General features: G+C 42.9%; 1 protein-coding gene across 2 annotated transcripts; it reads left to right on the forward strand.

Annotated features, from left to right (window-relative positions):
* The first annotated feature begins 9165 nt into the window (after positions 1-9165).
* On the forward strand, positions 9166-11819 carry LOC125554026 (cyclin-J18-like). 2 transcript variants are annotated; one of them, XM_048717654.1, is made up of 9 exons: positions 9166-9311; positions 9392-9468; positions 9561-9678; positions 9770-9868; positions 9947-9964; positions 10056-10126; positions 10669-10795; positions 10896-10956; positions 11289-11819. In XM_048717654.1, exons 1-9 carry the CDS (start codon positions 9213-9215, stop codon positions 11405-11407), a joined length of 789 nt encoding a protein of 262 aa, XP_048573611.1. In that variant the 5' UTR covers positions 9166-9212; the 3' UTR covers positions 11408-11819. The 2 variants fall into 2 exon arrangements, with proteins under 2 accessions (XP_048573611.1, XP_048573612.1); XM_048717655.1 differs by lacking the exon at positions 9166-9311 and having other exon boundaries at positions 9565-9678.
* The last annotated feature ends 9783 nt before the right edge of the window (positions 11820-21602 follow it).

Genomic DNA, 21602 nt, shown 5'->3' on the forward strand with positions numbered 1-21602 from the left:
ACGAGGCAGGGGGCGCGCCCAGGGGGTAGGGCGCGCCCTCCACCCTCGTGGAAGCCTTGTGTCCTATTTTCTTAAATATTCCAAAACAGATAAAAATTGCCATTAGAACTGTTTTGGAGTCGGTTTACTTACCGTACCACGTACCTATTCCTTTTTGGGGTCTGAAACGTTCTGGAAAGTGTCCCTTATGTATTCCTCCGGGGTTACGGTTTCAATAACATTAGTTTCAACATTTATGGGATTACCTGAGATATAATGTTTGATTCTTTGACTGTTCACCACCTTCGGATTTGTGCCTTCGAAGTTGTTGATTTTTATGGCACCAGAACGATAGACCTCCTTGATGATGTAAGGACCTTCCCATTTAGAGAGGAGTTTTCCTGCAAAAAACCTTAAACGAGAGTTGTATAACAATACATAATCACCTACATTAAACTCACGTTTTTGTATCCTTTTGTCATGCCTTTAAAAAGTTTGGCATTCTCGTAGGTCTGGGTTCTCCATTCATCAAGCTAGCTAATGTCAAAAAGTCTCTTCTCACCGGCAAGTTTGAAGTCATAGTTGAGCTCTTTAATAGCCCAATATGCCTTATGTTCTAATTCAAGAGGTAAGTGACAAGCTTTACCATAAACCATTTTATACGGTGACATACCCATAGGATTTTTATATGCAGTTCTATAAGCCCATAATGCATCACCAAGTTTCTTGGACCAATTCTTTCTAGATCTATTGACAGTCTTCTGCAAAATTAATTTAAGCTCTCTATTGCTAAGTTCTACTTGACCACTAGACTGTGGATGGTATGGAGATGCAATTCTATGATTAACATCATACTTAGCAAGCATTTTACGGAAAGCACCATGAATAAAATGTGAACCACCATCAGTCATTAAATATCTAGGGACTCCAAACCTCGGAAAAATAACTTCTTTAAGCATCTTAATAAAGGTGTTATGATTAGCACTACTAGCTGGAATAGCCTCTACCCACTTAGTAACGTAATCAACAACAACTAAAATATGTGTATACCCATTAGAGGAAGGAAAAGGTCCCATATAATCAAAGCTCCGGACATCAAATGGTTCAATAACAAGTGTATAATCCATAGGCATTTCTTGACATCTACTAATATTACCAATTCTTTGACATTCATCACAAGACAAGACAAACTTACGGGCATCCTTGAAGAGAGTAGGCCAATAAAAACCAGATTGCAATACCTTGTGTGCAGTTCTATCTCCAGCGTAGTGTCCTCCATAAGCCTCGGAGTGACACTTGCGTAGGATCTGTTCCTGTTCATGCTCAGGTACACAACGTCTAATAACACCATCTACTCCTTCTTTATAAAGATGTGGGTCATCCTAGAAGTAATGTCTTAAATCATAGAAGAACTTTTTCTTTTGCTGGTATGTGAAACTAGGTGGCATAAATTTAGCAACAATATAATTAGCATAATCAGCATACCATGGAGCAGTACAAGAAGCATTTATGACAACTATTGTTCATCAGGAAAGCTATCATCAATAGGTAGTGGGTCATCAAGAACATTCTCTAACCTAGACAAGTTGTCTGCAACGGGGTTCTCAGCTCCTTTTCTATCAATAGTATCCAAGTCAAATTCTTGTAGCAAGAGGACCCATCTAATAAGTCTAGGCTTAGCATCTTTCTTTTCCATAAGATATTTAATAGCAGCATGATTAGTGTGAACAGTTACTTTAGAATCAACAATATAAGGTCTGAACTTATCACAAGCAAATACAACTGCTAAAAATTCTTTTTCAGTAGTAGCATAATTTCTTTGAGCAATGTCTAGAGTTTTACTAGCATATTGGATAACATTTAATTTCTTATCAACTCTTTGTCCTATAACAGCCCCTAAAGCATAATCACTAGCATCACACATAATTTCAAATGGTAAATTCCAATCAGGAGGCTGAACAATAGGTACAGAAACCAAAGCTTTCTTAAGTATTTCAAATGCTTATACATAGTCATCATCAAAGACAAAAGGAACATCTTTTTGTAAGAGATTAGTCAAAGGCCGAGAAATTTTAGAGAAGTCCTTAATGAACCTCCTATAAAAACCGACATGACCAAGGAAACTTCTTATACCTTTAATGTCCTTAGGACACGACATCTTTTCAATAGCATCAACTTTAGCTTTATCAACTTCAATACGTCTTTCAGAAATTTTATGCCCCAAGATAATACCTTCATTAACCATAAAGTGGCACTTCTCCCAATTCAAGACAAGATTAGTTTCTTCACATCTCTGCAAAACTCGATCAAGGTTGCTTAAGCAATCATCAAAAGAAGTTCCGTAAACAGAGAAATCATCCATGAAATTCTCAACAATCTTTTCACAAAAGTCAGAGAATATAGCAGTCATACATCTTTGAAAAGTAGCAGGTGCATTACATAAACCAAAAGGCATACGTCTATAAGCAAAGGTACCGAAAGGGCAAGTAAAAGTTGTCTTCTCTTGATCCTCTTTTGACACAGGTATCTGAGAGAAACCAGAATAACCATCTAGAAGGCAAAAATGTGTATGCTTGGATAATCTTTCTAGCATTTGATCTATAAAAGGTAACGGGTAATGATCCTTTTTAGCGGCTTTATTTAATTTGAGGAAATCAATTACCATTTTATAACCTGTCACAATTCTTTGTGGGATCAATTCATCTTTCTCATTAGGAACAACAGTAATACCCGCCTTCTTAGGGACATAATGGACAGGACTTACCCATTGACTATCAGCAACGGGATAAATTACACCTGCCTCTAGAAGCTTTAGTATTTCTTTTCTTACCACTTCTTTCATCTTGGGATTTAACCATCATTGGTGATCAACGACTGATTTAGCATCCTTCTCCAATTTTATTTTGTGCTGGCATAGAGTGGGACTAATGCCCTAAAGATCATCAAGAGTATATCCAATAGTAGCATGGTGCTTCTTCAGAGTTTTCAATAATTTCTTTTCTTCATGCTCTCAAAGGTTAGCATTAATAATAACAGGATATATCTCTTTCTCATCAAGATAAGCATATTTGAGAGTATCAGGAAAAGGTTTAAGCTCAAACATGGGATCACCCTTGGGTATAGGAGGATCCCCTAGGATTTCAACAGGAAAGTTGTGTTTCAAAGTAGGTCCCTGTTTAAATAATACTTCATCTATTTCCCTTCTTTCATTCATAAACATATCACTTTCACGGTCTAGTAGGTATTGTTCTAAAGGATCAGTAGGAGGCACGACAATAGAATCAAGACCAATAATTTCATCTTTACTAGGCAATTCTTTATCATGGGGTTGTCTACGAAATTTAGCAAAATAAAACTCATGAGACATATCCCCTAAACCAACAGAAACAATATCCTTTTTGCAGTTTATCTTAGCATTAACAGTATTCAAGAAGGGTCTACCAATTATAATGGGACAAAAATCATCTTGTGGGGAACCAAGAACAAGAAAATCAGTAGGATATTTAACTTTCCCACACAAGACTTCAACATCTCTAACAATCCCAACCGGTGAAATCGTATCTCTACTGGCAAGCTTAATGGTAACATCAATACCTTCTAACTCAGCAGGTGCAATATCATGCATAATTTCTTCATAAAGAATGAGGTATTGCACTAGCACTAGCACCCATATCACATAAGCCATGATAGCAATGATCTCCTATTTTAATAGAAATAACAGGCATGCCTACAACAGGTCTATGTTTATTTTTAGTATCAGGTCTAGCAATTCTAGCAGATTCATTGCAGAAGTAAATAACATGCCCATCAATATTATCAGCCAAGAGATCTTTAACCATATCAACACTATGTTCAACTTTAATTAGCTCAGGGGGTTTAGGCGTCTTAATATTACTTTTGTTAACCACAGTTGAAGCTTTAGCATGATCCTTTATTCTAACAGGGAAAGGTGGTTTCTCAATATAAGCAGTAGGAACAACAGGATCATTATAAGTGATAGTCTTTTCTTCAACTTTAATAGGTGCAACTACTTTTACTTCAATGGGAGGATTATATTTAAACCACTTCTCCTTGGGGAGATCAACATGAGTAGCAAAGGATTCACAGAAAGAAGCTACTATCTCAGAGTCAAGTCCATATTTAGTGCTAAATTCATGAAAAGCATCAGTATCCATAAAAGATTTAACACAATCAAACTTAGGTGTCATGCCTGACTCCTTACCTTCATCGAGGTCCCAATCTTCAGAGTTGTGTTTAATTCTTTCCAATAAATCCCATTTGAATTCAATAGTCTTCATCATAAAAGATCCAGTACAAGAAGTATCGAGCATGGAGCGATTACTGAGAGAAAGCCGAGCATAAATTTTTTGAATAATCATTTCTTTTGAGAGCTCATGATTGGGCATGAATATAACATTGACTTAAGCCTCCCCCAAGCTTGAGCGATACTTTCTCCTTCGCGAGGCGAAAAATTATATATATAATTACGATCACGATGAACCAGATGCATAGGATAAAACTTCTGATGAAATTCCAATTTCAATCGTTGGTAGTTCCATGAAACAATATCATCACATAGCCTCAACCATGTCAATGCATCTCCCTTCAAAGATAAAGGGAAGACCTTCTTCTTGATAACATCCTCGGGCATACCTGCAAGCTTAAATAATCCACAAACTTCATCCACATAGATTAAGTGCAAATCGGGATATAATGTTCCGTCACCTGTGAAAGGATTAGCTAGCAGTTTCTCTATCATACCCGAAGGAATTTCAAAGTAAAATTTTTCAGTAGGTTCAGTAGGTTGAGGAGCAACTCTTTGCTCTACTGGTCAGGGTGAAGATACCCCGAACAAGCCCCACAAAGGATTATGTTCCATAGTAACAAGTGACAATAAATTTCAGCACACTATATAAATTTTTCCTTACCAAATTTCACCTACCAAAGGCGCTTCACTCCTCGACAACGACGCCAGAAAAGAGTCTTGATGACCCACAAGTGTACGGGTTCTATCATAGCCTTTTCGATAAGTAAGAGTGTCGAACCCAACGAGGAGCAGAAGGAAATGATAAAGCGGTTTTCAGCAAGGTATTCTCTGCAAGCACAGAAATTATCGGTAACAGATAGTTTTGTGATAAGGTAATTTATAACGGGTAGCAAGTAATAAAAGTAAATAAGGTGCAGCAAGATGGCCCAATCCTTTTTGTAGCAAAGGACAAGCCTGGACAAACTCTTATATAAAGTAAAGCGCTCCCGAGGACACATGGGAATTATCGTCAAGCTAGTTTTCATCACGTTCATATGATTCGCGTTCGGTACTTTGATAATTTGATATGTGGGTGGACCGGTGCTTGGGTACTGTCCTTCCTTGGACAAGAATCCCACTTATGATTAACCCCTATTGCAAGCATACGCAACTACAACAGAAGTATTAAGGTAAAACTAACCATAGCATGAAACATATGGATCCAAATCAGCCCCTTACGAAGCAACGCATAAACTAGGGTTTAAACTTCTGTCACTCTAGCAACCCATCATCTACTTATTACTTCCAAATGCCTCCCTCTAGGCCCAAACAATGATGAAGTGTCATGTAGTCGATGTTCACATGACACCACTAAAGGGATGACAACATACATCTCATCAAAATATCGAACGAATACCAAATTCACATGACTACTTATAGCAAGATTTCTCGCATGTCCTCAGGAACAAACGTAACTACTCACAAAGCATATTCATGTTCATAATCATAGGGGTATTAATATGCATAATGGATCTGAACATATGATCTTCCACCAAGTAAACCAACTAGCATCAACTACAGGGAGTAATCAACACTACTAGCAACCCACAGGTACCAATCTGAGGTTTGGATACAAGAGATGAACTAGAGTTTGAGATGAGATGGTGGTGGTGAATATGTTGATGGAGATTGACCCCCTCCCGATGAGAGGATTGTTGGTGATGACGATGGTGATGATTTCCCCCTCCCGGAGGGAAGTTTCCCCGGCAGAATAGCTCCGACGGAGCCCTAGATTGGTTCCGCTAAGGTTTCGCCTCATGGCGGCGGACTTTCGTCCCGTGAGCTTGCTTATTATTTTTTTCCTTGATGAAAGACCCCATATAGCCAAAGATGGGCATCGGAGGGCCATCAGGGGGGCCACGAGGCAGGGGGCGCGCCCCCACCCTCGTGGACGGTGGGTGGCCCCCCTTTGGTACTTCTTTCGCCCAATATTTTTTATATATTCTGAAACATGCTCCCGTGAAGTTTCAGGACTTTTGGAGATGTGCAAAATAGGTCTCTAATGTTTGCTCCTTTTCCAGCCCAGAATTCCAGCTGTCGGCATTCCCCTCTTCATGTAAACCTTATAAAATAAGAGAGAATAGGCATAAGTATTGTGACATAATGTGTAATAACAACCCATAATGCAATAAATATCGATATAAAAGCATGATGCAAAATGGACGTATCACACCTAGTACTGCGTTAGGTCACCCGTAGCACCGTGTATTGTCATGTTATGTTTTTGTGATGCTTTGTTTGCTCTATATTTACTGTTTCTTCCCCCTCTTCTTCTCTGGTAGACCTCGAGGCCGACGCTGATGCCCCTGAGTATGACTACATCGACGACGACCCCTCCTCCTTGCCAGGGCAACCAGGAAAGCCCCCCTTGATCAACCTGATATCGCCTATTCTTCTCTCTACTGCTTGCATTAGAGTAGTGTAGCATGTTACTGCTTTCCGATAATCCTATTTTGATGCATATAGCCTGTATTTGCTACTATTGTTGTTACCTTTACCTGCAATCCTAAATGCTTAGTATAGGATGCTAGTATTCCATCAGTGGCCCTACATTTTTGTCCGTCTGCCATGCTATACTATCAGGTCGTGATCACTTGGGAGGTGATCATGGGTATATACTTATATACATAATATGTGATACATGTGGTGACTAAAGTCGGGTCGGCTCATAGAGTACCCGCAAGTGATTCCGATGTGGCGGCTGAAAGGGCAGGTGGTTCCATCCCGGTAGTGGTGGGGATGGGTTCCCGATGGCCCCCGACTGTTACTTTGTGGCGGAGCGACAGGGTACATCAATTAACACGCTTAATGAGATCTTGGTATTTGATCTGAGTCTGGCCACTGGACTATACACACTAACCAACTACGCGGGAACAGTTATGGGCACTCGACGTCATGGTATTAGCCGAAGCCTTCTTGACGTTAGCGACTGAGCGGCGCGCCGAGTTGGACCGCGTAACGCAACTTCCTTTGTAATGGAGGTTGCTAGGTCTGCTCACCAACCGCGTACGCAACGTGCAGGTGTGCAATGGGCGATGAGCCCAGACCCCTGCGCGCTTAGGATTTAGACCGGCATGCTGACCTCTCTGTTGTGCCTAGGTAGGGCTGCGACGTGTTGATATTCCGAGGCCGGGCATGGCCCAGGAAAGTGTGTCCGGCCAAAGGGGATCGAGCATGTTGGGAAATGTGGTGCACCCCTACAGGAAAGTTTATCTATTCGAATAGCTGTGTCCCTTGGTAAAAGGACAACCCAGAGTTGTTACTCTTGACCTTATGACAACTAGAACCGGATACTTAATAAAATACACCCTTTCAAGTGCCAGATACGACCCGGTGATCGCTCTCTCATAGGGAGACGAGGGGAGGATCGCCGGGTAGGATTATGCTATACAATGCTACTTGGTGAACTTACTATCTACTCTCTCCTATATACTTCAAGATGGAGGCTGCCAAAAGCATAGTCTTCGATATGACTAGCTATCCCCCTCTTATTCTGGCATTCTGCAGTTCGGTCCACAGATACTACCCATTTCATTGATACCAATGCATATGTAGTGTAGATCCTTACTTGCGAGTACTTTGGATGAGTACTCGCGGTTGCTTTGCTACTTCTTTTTCCCCTTTTTCCGGTTATTGCGATCATATGATAGAGTCCAGGAGCCAGAGGATCCCGAGGATGTTTCTACGTAGAGTTCGGCTTCGAGGAGTAGTTAGGAGGTCCCAGGCAGGAGGCCTCGCCTTTTCGATTGTTGCTACTTTGGTACTAGCCTTCTTAAGGCAAATTTGTTTAACTCACGTCTGTACTCAGATATTGTTGCTTCCGCTGACTCTTGTGTATTCGAGCTATGTATTCGAGCCCTCGAGGCCCCTGGCTTGTAATATAAAGCTTGTATTATTTTTAATTTGTGTCTAGAGTTGTGTTGTGATATCTTCCCATGAGTCCTTGATCTTGATTGTACACATTTGCGTGTATGATTAGTGTACGGTCAAATCGGGGGCGTCACAGCACTCAAGATGAAAGAACAATGCCTTATTCATTGGAGGTGATTTTCAAGCAACTCAAGAAACCTGGAAGAATCTAGAAGATCTTTGATGTCGATTTCCGATGACAACACCTTAGGGACAAGACACCTATGACCAGTCTCACACGTTGATGCACGATAGAGATAAGGAAGACAATGGGCTTCAAAGGCATTGGCGGAGCTACATGCATTACCAAGGGGGGCGTTGTCCCCTCCCCGCCCCCTCCCACCCTAAATATTTAGTGAAATAAAAAAATAGACGCTTGAAGAGTGCAGTCATTTGGGCCCACCAATGATGCATATTTTCTCTTTGCCCACCTCCCCTTGCTTCTCTCTTAGCTCCACCATCGCCGAAGGCCAACTTGAGCAAAGACGCCTAGCCATCAATTCATAGACCCAAGTGGGCCACCTACATTTTTTTGAGGGACAAGTATGCCACCTACATGTTTCAACTCAAGAAAGAGAGCCACACAACATCAGCCTTTTAAAATGTCAATGAGCATCTCTAGGATGAAGCAAGGCAACAATGGCTTCATGTGTATGTTCCTCTTTATTCTTCCTCCTCGACACGTCGCATATGTGATAACTACCTGGATCAAACCATGTGAACTTGTGATTGTAATTTGGAGATGAATGAGTTCCTAGCGCCACGGGGTGTAAATGAAATGAAAAAAATAGAAGAACTCAAAAAGATGTGCACACATCTCGAGATGGAACATCCGTGTAGATAGTTAATGTAACCATGCGTACAAGTAGTACAAAATCAATATTGATATCTTCATGTGATTTTTTAGAAGTTCTTACATATTTTTCTCCTAAAACAGAGAAGTGAAGAAAGAAAAGAAAAGTGGGAATGAACAGAAAGCAAATCGAAAAGAAAGGGGCCGTCCCCGACTCGCGCCACCATGGAAATGGTGGAGGCGGACGCGGCGGTGGCGGCAAGTGCGTGGCCTGGTTCCTCCCGCCGCAGCCACCTCCTCCAGTTCCTCCTCCACGCCTCCAACGTAAGCATTCATCTCCCTCCGTTGTCCGCGACCCCGACCGAACTCAGTCTCACCCGCCGCCGTCCGCGATTTCCTTGTAGCGGCTCGACCTCCGGCCCATCGTCAAGTACTCCGCGCTCTCGTTCTTCGACGGACGCTTCCTCCCCGCGCTTCCGAGGTGAGAGGTGACGGCGGTCGATCTCCCACTCCCAGACACAATTTCTAGTTTTGGTTGGGGCGAGCTTTTCCTTCCTGACATGTTCGTGGCAGGAAGATGGGGTTCTGCGGCGCACGAAGTGGACGGGTCGTCAGGTCGTGGCTGATCGAGCCCCTCAGGGACAGCAACCTGGAGCTCTTCGCGCTCGTCGCGGTGTGGATCGCCAGCAAGGTGATACCGTGAGCATCTCAGCAAACTCTCTGTGCATGCATGCCATGGGGGAGCATCATTACCTTCCTTTTCGTGCTGTTTTCTGTTTCAGATCCATGAGATGAGGCCACTGTCGGTGAAGAGCCTCAAGGCGCTCAGCGACCGCATCATCGCCGACCAGCATTTCACATGCCGTGATTTCGCGGATGCTGTGAGTTCGTGGTGCATTGTTCTCTTTCATTTCGGTTCCTGATTATGCGGACTGAAGGTGTTTGTTGTAATGCCGCAGGAGCTGGTGTTCATGGAGGTAAAGCCTCTGGGCTAGCGCTGGAATGTTTGCTTTGTATTGCTTTCGTCTTCCCACACTATGAAATCGTTGTTTGTTGAGTGGTCTGTAGGTAGTGGATTATAATGTTGGGTGTTCCAACATTGCTTTCATATACCTGGAGCAGCTTCTCATTCAGTTCAGGTTCATCAAATTGCTTAATTCATTCGCTAATCACTGACCAGTACTCCAATTGTTAATACTTTCATTAGGAGCAATTCTTATAGCCTTTTAGAACCGTTATATACAATACTGAATTACTAGTTTGTGGTGAACATGTATCATCTTGTAACTCTGAAGTTCTGTAAGGTACACATCCATTTATATTGGGCAATGCATTATATGAGAAACCACAGTACCACACACCACAGGCAGGTTCAGTAATTAGTCACTAGAATTAGAATCTGTTGCATTCAGTTTCTCACTTCCCCCTGAGCAGTGCACTTGACTCTTTGTAAGTTTTTAGTTGGTGCACAGACACAGTATCACACCACCATCTGTTTACCAATCCCACGAAGTTACACTGTTAGTGCTTAGCACTACAATAATTTTGCTGATGTGTAGAAAGTATTAAACCATGAACATATGCTGCTCATATGTTCTTATTGTTCTGGATTCTCAGTACATGTGAAACGTAAGTATAGAATTTCAAATAACGTGCTGCTTATTTTCTTCTTCACTGACAGGGAAATATCGAAGTTGGGTGATCTTTTAAGTATGGATGTGTGCATGGAAATTTTGGATGTTCTTCATGAGACCGAAGATACCTCATGGCTTTTTGACTTTCCCTGTCCACTTGCTGCTTCAACTCTTGTATGTTCCCTAAATGCAGCATTCCCACTGACATTGAAAAGATGATAGATAGAGCTGCAACAATGTTATGCCTAACGCTGTCTGTCTCTTTTCTCTTAAGGTTACTGCATATGTTATGTCAGTTCCTAAGCAGACATGGGAGTTTCCAATCCTTCCTTGGGGTAAGCCATTAGCTGTGTGCTTCACTTTATTTATGTATGGTCCGGCAAAGAACCGCATTAATAGTTTCTTTGGTTTTTGTGATTTTTATCTCGAGTGAAACCATGAGCACTGAAATGTTTCTACTTTCTTCAGTTAAGACATTTTTGTTGACATCTTCTTTAGTTAAGACTTATTGTTCCCTGTGGTCATATACTACTAATGAATGAACAGCATGCCTTTAGATGGATTAGGCCTGCATATGTAAGAATTGTGTGTCTAATGCACTGATTTGCTGAATCAGTAAGGTTCTGACATTCATCACACACCTTCTAACAATATCTGCACTTTGCAGTCCGATTTACCACATCATATGCTGAAGAAGAGATCATGAAGATTGTTATGACAATTCTCATGCATGTACTCAAACCGGATGAAATCAAAGAGAAGAACAAGAGAGAGTTCAGTATCTGAGGCTCATTGCAAACTGTTTATGTGTAGAGCAAAAGTAGTTGTGTCCAAATTTTACCAGTGGTAAGTACTAACACCGTGCAACCAAGTGATTGTGTAGAAGATAGTGCAGCTTGTTTGCATCCACAATGTGGGATTAAGATTTCCAAAATTGCCGTGGCCGCTAATTAGATCTGTAAAAAAAATGTTGCTGAATGTATTGTTGCCACACGAGTACATGACAATTCAGCTCAGATGACTGACTGACTCACGCCGTGATGCTAGATCTCTCCTCGATCCTTGTGTCCATGTGGCACTCACCAATTTTCTTTCCATTTGATGGTTATGATGACATCAAGACTCTTGGATTCTGCTTTTGTCTTCCTGCAATTGTATAACATGACATGAAACAATTTTATTCAGCGTATCATGACAAGCATGACCCGTCAACTCTTCATGAGTTTTGATATGATATTCTCATACTGAAGATACTCCTTGTTCCATAATTGGAAGGAGAATGATTTGAAGATGTTCCTTTTTTCATAATTGAAAGTCACTTTCCCATAATTGAAGGAAACTTCATACTATAACAGAAGAATGAAAAACAGTATATATGGGGGTCCCGGGAGTCGGTACTCTGCAGGGGTGGGAGTGTTGCTACTTGCAACCGCCTCCACAGGCCATCAGCTTTCTTTATATTTGATGGCTTTTGTCTTGGTGCAATTGCAAAATATGACACGAAACGACTTATTCAGCATATCATGACGGGCATGACCTCTCAACTCTTAATTGGAACTGATAAAGAGTTGATGGGATATTCTCATATTGAAGATACTCCTTGTTCCATAATTGAAAAGGAAAAAGAGTGAAGATATTCCCTTTTCCATAATTGAAACAAAGAAAGTTTGTATAGACTGAAAGATCATATTTATGGGGCCCCAGGAGCAGGTGCTCGGTAGGGGTAGGAGTGTTGCTACTTGCAACCGCTTCCGCAAGCCATTGAATTGAATTGAATTGAATGGACAAGAGTCAATATTCTCAAGCTAAAAGGAAGAGGAGGGAGCCGACATGCCCTCGAGTTTATTGATCATCATCATATCAGGCATCACGCAATTCCAATCATGTCTTCTGTCTCTCCGTACCGTATCGAACTCAATAAACACGTACATTATTTTCTCAACATCTGTTGCGTGGTCAGTGTCCAAGCGTGCAACTTGCTATGCAGCTGCGGTTGTTTAATGCGTCGGCACCAATCTTTGCAGCCTGCTCCATGCATGGATTTCATGAACAAACAGAGACCAAGGCAAAATTTAAAATTGCCGCTGCAGAATAATGCTAGTCCGTTGGTTACATGTCTCCTCCGGAACCTTTTCGTCGGTCGTTGGTTGGCCTCACAACTATTACATCAAAAATCGAACCGCATTTTTTGCCGTTTTGCCTCAAACTGGGATGAGATCATCACCAACCGGAGCACTTCGCCGGAGACGCTTCGACGGGGCAGAAAAGGGGCTTCTGAACCGACGATGATTCCTGCCATGAGACCGCGATGTGCCACCTCGAGAAATGGGAACCCGCCGGCTGCCGGCGGTTCGCCGTGACGGGCCACACGTGCAGGGCGTGCCTCTCTTATACTACTGCTGCTGCCCTGCCAATGACGTGCCTTGGGCACTTGATCTGCATGCCGGATTAAGCCCAGCTACCAGTCAAAGAGCAGGGTTCGGTTCTGTGTAGTGATGTTTGTCTGATGTAAACAGCATTTTCTTTTTATTACTAAAGTAAACTGTAGTGTGCGCTTTGTTTTATGGGAAGAATAAACCATCGTGATCGACCTAGTTAGTAGCCTAGCCTTAGGATTTGACATGCTTTTATAGGCCTAATGATAGGCAGAATCAGCTCATGTTAGCTTGGAAGGTAGACTTAGTAAAGTGAAGTGGACCTCAGAATTGACTAGCCTTGTTTTAGCACCTCCACTAAATAAAGGAAACTGTCATTGACCCTACGTATTTTCGTACGGGGAGTACTACAGAAGATTGACGGTTTGTGGTTTTCGATCACGGCCAGGGGTATGCGCATCGCCCCCTGTGCCAGCCGGGGAATCTCTGGATGACGTCATAATCAGCCAACTAAACGTTTTAGTAATAAAAATATTAAGATGACAGTACAAACATAAAAGGTGTCGTGGTGTAGTTGGTTAGCACATCAGTTTAACACGCTGAGGAATTATTCTTATTATTTGATTTGCCTTTTTTTCTCTCTCTTTCTCTTATTGCCAAGTGCCAACTGAGTTGTTTATTACCCAAAAATAATTGAAAGGGTGAGTATTTACCTGCTATTTTTCCTAAATTCATTTACTCTTTGTTTTTTCTCTTTATTGTGCCAACCGAGCTATTAATGATGGTGTTAATTTTTAACAAAAGATGATGGTGTTAATTATTTAATATAATTGAAAGAGCATGTTTTGCATGGTATATTCTAATTTTATTTACAGTTTGTGTTCCCTTTTTTACAACAGAGTTGTTAATGATGAAATTAGTTATCTACAATGCGCAAAAAAAAACATTTTTACTTGGGGGGGGGGGGGGGGGGGGGTAGCTCTTAGTTTATTACGCCTTTTTCCTCTTGCGATGACTTGTCGCTCTTTTCGTGCTTCTCTTAAAACAAATCTATAGTTTCATATATGAGTTATCATAATGTACATGAATCGCGCTTCATATGCATTTGGAGACTAATCATATAACGGGCATGCTCATAGTAGTCAAATCCTAGCCTTAATTTTTTTCCTCATTCAAAAACTTCGATTGTAAATTTAAAAGTTTAGCAAATCAAGTAAACATACACGTAGTTTTTGATAAGTTGCACGAATAAAAGCATTTAACTGGTGACATGTACAAATTACATGTTGTCGACAAGTGCAGTGTCCCCTTCTTCTCTTGCGTATCCATTGTCCCCTCTTTGAGGTCCTTGAAGCATGCAATCGACATTCTTCTTCCATAAAATGCCCATCACTGGTTCTAAGGAGTCCAGACCCAATATGATGGACCAATTATCCCGGCCTATCTGTTTAGTTGTCGCCTGATACATCTGAAGTTTGAGCGTAGTCACCTAGGAGTACATCTCTTCATGATGCCATCAACTCTCTTGCATAGCATTCCATCTCAAAAATAATTGAAAGGGTGTGTGTTTACCTGCTATTTTTCCCAAATTCATTTACTCTTTGTTTTTTCTCTTTATTGTGCCAACCGAGCTATTAATGATGGTGTTAATTATTATTTGATTTGCCTTTGTTTTTACATGGCATTTTCCTCTTTTTCGGGGGAATTATTCTTATTATTTGATTTGCCTTTTTTATCTCTCTTTCTCTTATTGCCAGCTGAGTTGTTTATTACCCAAAAATAATTGAAAGGGTGTGTGTTTACCTTCTATTTTCCCAAATTCATTTACTCTTTGTTTTTTCTCTTTATTGTGCCAACCGAGCTATTAATGACGGTGTTAATTTTTAACAAAAAATGGTGGTGTTAATTATTTAATATAATTGAAAGAGCATGTTTGGCATGGTATATTCTATTTTTATTTACAGTCTGTGTTCCCTTTTGTTACAACAGAGTTGTTAATGATGAAATTAGTTATCTACAATGCGCAAAAAAACATTTTACTTGGTGCGGTGGGGGGGGGATAGCTCTTAGTTTATTTACGCCTTTTTCCTCTTGCGATGACTTGTCGCTCTTTTTGTGCTTCTCTTAAAACAACTCTATAGTTTCATATATGAGTTATCATAATGTACATGAACCGCGCTCCATATGCATTTGGAGACTAATCAGATAACGGGCATGCTCATAGTAGTCAAATCCTAGCCTTAATTTTTTTCCTCATTCAAAAACTTCGATTGTAAATTTAAAAGTTTAGCAAATCAAATAAACATACACGTAGTTTTTGATAAGTTGCACAAATAAAAGCATTTAACTGGTGACATGTACAAATTACATGTTGTCGACGAGTGCAGCATCCCCTTCTTCTCTTGCGTATCCATTGTCCGTCTTTGAGGTCCTTGAAGCATGCAATCGACATTCTTCTTCCATAAAATGCCCATCACTGGATCTAAGGAGTCCAGATCCAATATGATGAATCAATTATCCTGGCCTATGTGTTTAGTTGTCGCCTGATACATCTGAAGTTTGAGCGTAGTCACCTAGGAGTACATCTCTTCATGATGCCATCAACTCTCTTGCATATAGCATTCCATCTCACCGCCCTCTTCTATTGGATCTTCTTCTCCTCCATCTCTATATTTTTCTTGCTTACTCTTCTCCGCAAACTAGTTCCTTGTCCTTATCGTCATCAACCTTTGTTACATCGCCTCCACCTCAACTTCTCTCTTGAACTTCTCCTTTCCTCTCTTCCCCCCGTCGGGTCGACCCATGCTACACGTGGGAGTGGGACTGGGCACCCTTTCCCTTTCCTAGCCATCACCATCCTCATCTTCACTTTTGTTTGATGAATCCAAAATATATGTTGTTTTTACATTTTGTTTTGTTCTTTAGCAGTAGGTTTTACTGTGTTCAGGGACCTCTTTTGGCATGTTTCCATCAGGATGCCACCTATGGAATTGTTTTGGGGGTATAGGAAAAGAACTCCAAGATATGGTGATAAAAACACGTCAATTAACGTGATATAATGTTCTTCATATAAAGATGCTAGAGTACCCGCATAGGAGGGCCTCCGCGTCGTCCATTACACGGTGGCGTGCTGTGGACACTACCCTGCGGCTCACTGTGTTGCCCAATCTACATAGACGGTGGGCACGGGGGGCTTGCCTTGGGGGTCGAGAAATTGTGTTCTCCTTGAGTATGCACCATTGCAAAAGTTCGTCGTGTCGAATCAACTCATGATGATCGGGTGTGATAGACTCTACGTTCGCATACAACGAGTGTAAGCCAATTTTACATATGCAGAAAACTTGGTTTAAACTTGATGAGCCTAGCATGTACAGACATGACCTCGGAACATAGGAGACCGAAAGGTCAAACATGAGTCATATAGTAGATATGATCAACATGAAGATGTTCACCATTGATGACTATCCCATCTCATGTGATGATCGGACATGTGTTAGTTGATTTGGATCATATATCACTTAGGCAACTTGAGGGATGTTGATTTAAGTGGGAGTTTATTAGTAATTTGATTAACTGAACTAATTATCATGAACATAGTCTAAATTGTCTTTGCAAATTATATTGTAGATCAATAGCTCACGTTGGAGCTCCCTATTTTAATATGTTCCTAGATAAAGACTAAGTTCAAAGATATTGTAAGAAATTATTCGGACTAGGTCCGTAGTCTGAGGATTGTCCTCACTACTGCACAGAAGGTTTATGTCCTTGATGCACCGCTCGGCGTGCCAACCCCTCTAGCGTCGTTTGTGGATGTTGTGAACGTCTGGCAGGCACGTTCTGATGACTACTCGATAGTTCAGTGCGCCATGCTTTACAGCTTAGAAATCAGGGCCCAAAGACGTTTTGAACGCGACAAAGCATATGAGATGTTCCAAAGAGCTGAAATTGGTATTTCAGGCTCATGGCCGTGTTGAGAGGTATAAGACCTCTAACAAGTTCTTTGCCTGCAAGATGGAAGATAACAACTCAGTTAGTGAGCATGTGCTCAGAGTGTCTGGGTGCTACAGTTGCTTGAATCAAGTGGGAGTTAATCTTCCAGACAAGACAACGGTTGGCAAAGTTTTCCAGTCACTGCCACCAAGCCATAAGGGTTTTGTGATGAACTATAATATGCAAGGGATGGAGGAAATGATCCCCGAGCTATTCACAATGCTTAAGGCCGCGGAGGTAGAAATCAAGATAGAGCATCAAGTGTTGATGCTCAATAAGACAGCCAGTTTCAAGAAGGGTGAGGGAAAGAAAGGAAACTTCAAGAAGAATGGCAAGACAGTTGCCGCTCCTGTGAACAAACCCAAGGTTGGACCCAAAACAGAGACTGAGTGCTTTTATTGCAAGGGGGAGGGTCACTGGAAGCGGAACTGCCCCAAGTACTTGGCAGATAAGAATGATGGCAACATCAAACATAGGTATATTTGATATACATGTTATTGATGTGTGCCTCACTAGTGCTTGTAGTAGCGTCAGGGTATTTGATACCCATTTAGTTTCTAATATTAGTAACTCAAAGCAGGAGATGCAGAGTAACGGAGACTAGCTGAGGGCGAGGTGACGATGAGTGTTGGATGTGTCTCCAAGGTTGATATGATCACCATCGGCACACTCATAATACCTTCGGGATTAGTATTAAACCTAAATAATGGTTATGTGGTGCCTGCGTTGAGCATAAAAAATTATATCTAGATATTGTTTATTGCAAGACGGTTATTCATTAAAGTCACAGAATAATGGTTATTCTGTTTATATGAGTAATATCTTTTATGGTCATGCACCCCTTGTGAATGATTTATTCTTATGAATCTCGATCGTAGTAATACACATATTCATAATATTGATGCCAAAAGATGCAAAGTTGATGATGATAATGTTGGGGAACGTAGCATGCAATTTCAAAAAAAATCCTACGATCACGCAAGATCTATCTAGGAGATGCATAGCAACGAGAGGGGGAGAGTGTGTCCACATACCCTCATAGACTGAAAGCGGAAGAGTTAGTTTAACGTGGTTGATGTAGTCGAATGTCTTCTCGATTCAACCGATCAAGTACCAAACATACGCCACCTCCGAGTTCTGCACACGTTCAGCTCGATGACGTCTCTCGAACTCTTGATCCAGCAAAGTGTCAAGGCAGAGTTTCGTTAGCACGACGGCGTGGTGACGGTGATGGTGAAGTGATCCGCGTAGGGCTTCGCCTAAGCACTACGTGAATATGACCGGAGGCGAAACTGTGGAGGGGGGTGCCGCACACGGCTAACAATGTTTGTTGTGTGTTCCAGGTGCCCCCTCCCCCCCCCACATATATATATATAGGTGGGAGGGGGGCAGCAATGGGGCGCCCCAAGTAGGAAGAATCCTACTTGGGGGTCTTGTCCAATTCGCCCCCCACTTACAATCTTTTCCGAAGAGGGAAGGAAAGGGGAGAGATGAGGGAAGGAAGGGGGAGGCCGAATTGCCTCCCCTTTGTCGGTGTCAAAACCGGTAGATCTCGGGTAGGGGGTCCCGAACTGTGCGTCTAAGGATCGAGGGTAACAGGAGGCAGGGGACACAATGTTTACCCAGGTTCGGGCCCTCTTAATGGAGGTAATACCCTAATTCCTGCTTGATTGACTTTGTTGAGTATAGGGGTTTACAAGAGTTGATCTACCATGAGATCGTAATGGCTAAACCCTAATTGTCTAGCTTGTATGATTGTGATTGCCTCTACGGACTAAACCCTCCAGTTTATATAGACACCGGAGGGAGCTAGGGTTGTATAGAATCGATTTACAGAAAAGGGAATCTTCATATTGGTATGCCAAGCTTGCCTTCCACGCCAAGGTGAGTCCCATCCGGACACGGGGAAAAGCCTTCCATCTTGTATCTTCACGACGCATCAGTCCGGCCCATGTCACATAGCCCGGACGCCCGAGGACCCCATAATCCAGGACTCTCTCCGTAGCCCCCGAACCGGTCTTCAATGACGACGTGTCTGGCGCGCAAATTGTCTTCGGCATTGCAAGGCGGGCTGCTCCACCAAATACTTCAAAGCATCTGAACCAAGGGGCTATATTCGGCCCTTACATCTTCGGTCTTGGTAAGGTGAATTCTTCGAACAGCCCGATTTTACATTAAACGTCATACCCCTCGACTTCTGTGCTTCCACTACCTTGGCTTCCACGTTGCAAACAAATATGAAGGGTCCAAGTAATTTTATAGATAACCCCTTGACAGTGTACGGATGGTGCCTATTTAAGGAGGTTGGATCTTAGATGCCATTCCATAGCAAGCGAAAATCCTTCGAATGCGCCTCAAGAAACCACACAATCATGGCCAGCGCTCCTAGTTCTTCCTCCCGCCCCCTGCCCCTCAAAAAGGCTATTGGGAGAGCTGCTCTGTATTCCATGACCGGTTGACCAAGCTCCAGGTCCAGGGCTATCTCCCCCCTACAGATCTAGTCCCCGTTCAGGCAGGATTGACATCCTTTATTGGCGAGGCCCTAGCAGAAAATTTTCCGAATCCTTCACAAGGGGTGAGGGAGTCCTGGATTAGGGGGTCTCCGGACAGCCAGACTATATCCTTCAGCTGGACTGTTGGACTATGAAGATACAAGATTGAAGACTTCGTCCCGTGTCCGGATGGGACTTTCCTTGGCGTAGAAGGCAAGCTTGGCAATACGGATATGTAGATCTCCTCCCTTGTAACCGACTTTGTGTAACCCTAGCCCCCTCCGGTGTCTATATAAACCGGAGGGTTTAGTCCATAGGACAACATACAATCATACCATACGCTAGCTTCTAGGGTTTAGCCTCTACGATCTCGTGGTAGATCAACTCTTGTAATACTCATATCATCAAGAACAATCAAGCAGGACGTAGGGTATTACCTCCATCAAGAGGGCCCGAACCTGGGTAAACATCATGTCCCCTGCCTCCTGTTACCATCCGCCTTAGACGCACAGTTCGGGACCCCCTACCCGAGATCCACCGGTTTTGACACCGACATTGGTGCTTTCATTGAGAGTTCCACTGTGTCGTCATCATAGGGAAGGATGGCTCATCTCATTGTTAAGGACAACATCACCTCTCTGGGAGCCCTGGCTGTAGGCCAAACTCTCTGACTAGGCGGCTTCGTCATGACCACCCGCTCGGCCGCTGCGCCGACGATGACTTCTCGGGTCATCGAAAATAGCCTTCACATCGGCTCGAAATTCACCGTGCAGATGGATTCAAGGGAGCTCTTCTCGTTGAACGAGCTCTTGGATCGCATCGCCGCTCTGGGAGTCGCTACGAACTATGATCGGATTGGGCTTAAACCCGACCAAAGGGAAATTGTCTCTCCGCCGGTCACCCATCAGATAGCGGTGGTGGAGGAGCAATGCGGCGATTCTCCCTCTATCCCGAGGACGAACTATGTCCGGATTCCCGAGCTCTCCGAGCCGGATACCCGCTCACGGGAGGACATCGCCCTAACTCTGAACCTAGAATCAGGCTGCATATCAAACCTGCGGGGCAACATCCCGGAGCCCAAACTTCCAAGATCGGAAACTCCCCCGCCCCGGGGTCTCAGATTGGGTCAAGGTCTGGACTTAAATCCACCCACCCACCCAGATACAGACGATCTTTCCCACATTAGGCAAGAGCCCCAAGAGACAGTACATCACTATTGGGCCAGATTCCTCCTTGTAATGAACAAGGTCAAGGACTGTTGCGAGGAAGACACAATTTCGTTCTTTTGCAAAAATTGCACGGACAAGGGAATCCTCAACGCCATAAGTCGCCGTGACATAGCACACTTCGCTGACTTGGCAGCTATAGTACGGAAGTACTGTGCGATGGAAAGCACCTGGAAAACCCAAACAAAATTTTGGGATAATCCGGCTCTGACAAAACCCCCAGTCCGAACTAAAAGGGTGCGCTCTCATAAGTCGCCCGACTCAATTACAAAGAGGAAAAAGCCCACTACAGGGCGTGGAACCGTATTGGAGGGATGACTTAACGGGCCCTGCAAAATTCATAATACAGCGGATACCATACCAACACACAGCCTTAGAGCATGTTGGGTACTCCGGCAGGTGGCCAAGAGCGGTGAGGATCTCCTCATCCAAAACACCTCAGAGCACCTTCCCGTGGATATCAATACAATATTGACAGTCTTCGATACATTCGCCTCAAATAATAGGCGCAAGCGAGCACTCCGCAGCCTTGCCGAAGTCTACCACGTGGCAGCAATAAATCCATGGAGCGACACAGCTATCACCTTCAATGCCAGTGACAAACCTAAATTCCGAACAGCCCGAGCACCAGCCGCCTTGGTCCTCAGTCCAATTGTGGATGACTTTCGTCTCACTAAAGTGATCATGGACGGCAGCAGCGGGTTAAACCTCATTTATGAGGAGACTCTTCAAAAAATGGAAATAGACAGCAACCGTATTGAGCAAAGCAGCACGACCTTCCGAGGAATCATCCCTAGTCGGGAGGAACGTTGCGCTGGGAAAATCACACTAGATGTGGTATTCGGCACTACAGAGAATTACAGGTCCGAGGAAATTACATTCCAAGTGGCTCCGTTCA

The sequence above is a fragment of the Triticum urartu genome, chromosome 4 (genome assembly GCF_003073215.2).
Source record: "Triticum urartu cultivar G1812 chromosome 4, Tu2.1, whole genome shotgun sequence".
Taxonomy (NCBI): domain Eukaryota; kingdom Viridiplantae; phylum Streptophyta; class Magnoliopsida; order Poales; family Poaceae; genus Triticum; species Triticum urartu.

Coding starts and splice junctions, on each gene's coding strand:
- LOC125554026 (XM_048717654.1), top strand. CDS start 9,213: ATGGAAATGGTGGAGGCGGACGCGGCGGTGGCGGCAAGTGCGTGGCCT. Junction 9,469..9,560: donor TTCCTCCCCGCGCTTCCGAG/GTGAGAGGTGAC, acceptor TGTTCGTGGCAG/GAAGATGGGGTTCTGCGGCG. Junction 9,679..9,769: donor CGGTGTGGATCGCCAGCAAG/GTGATACCGTGA, acceptor TTTCTGTTTCAG/ATCCATGAGATGAGGCCACT.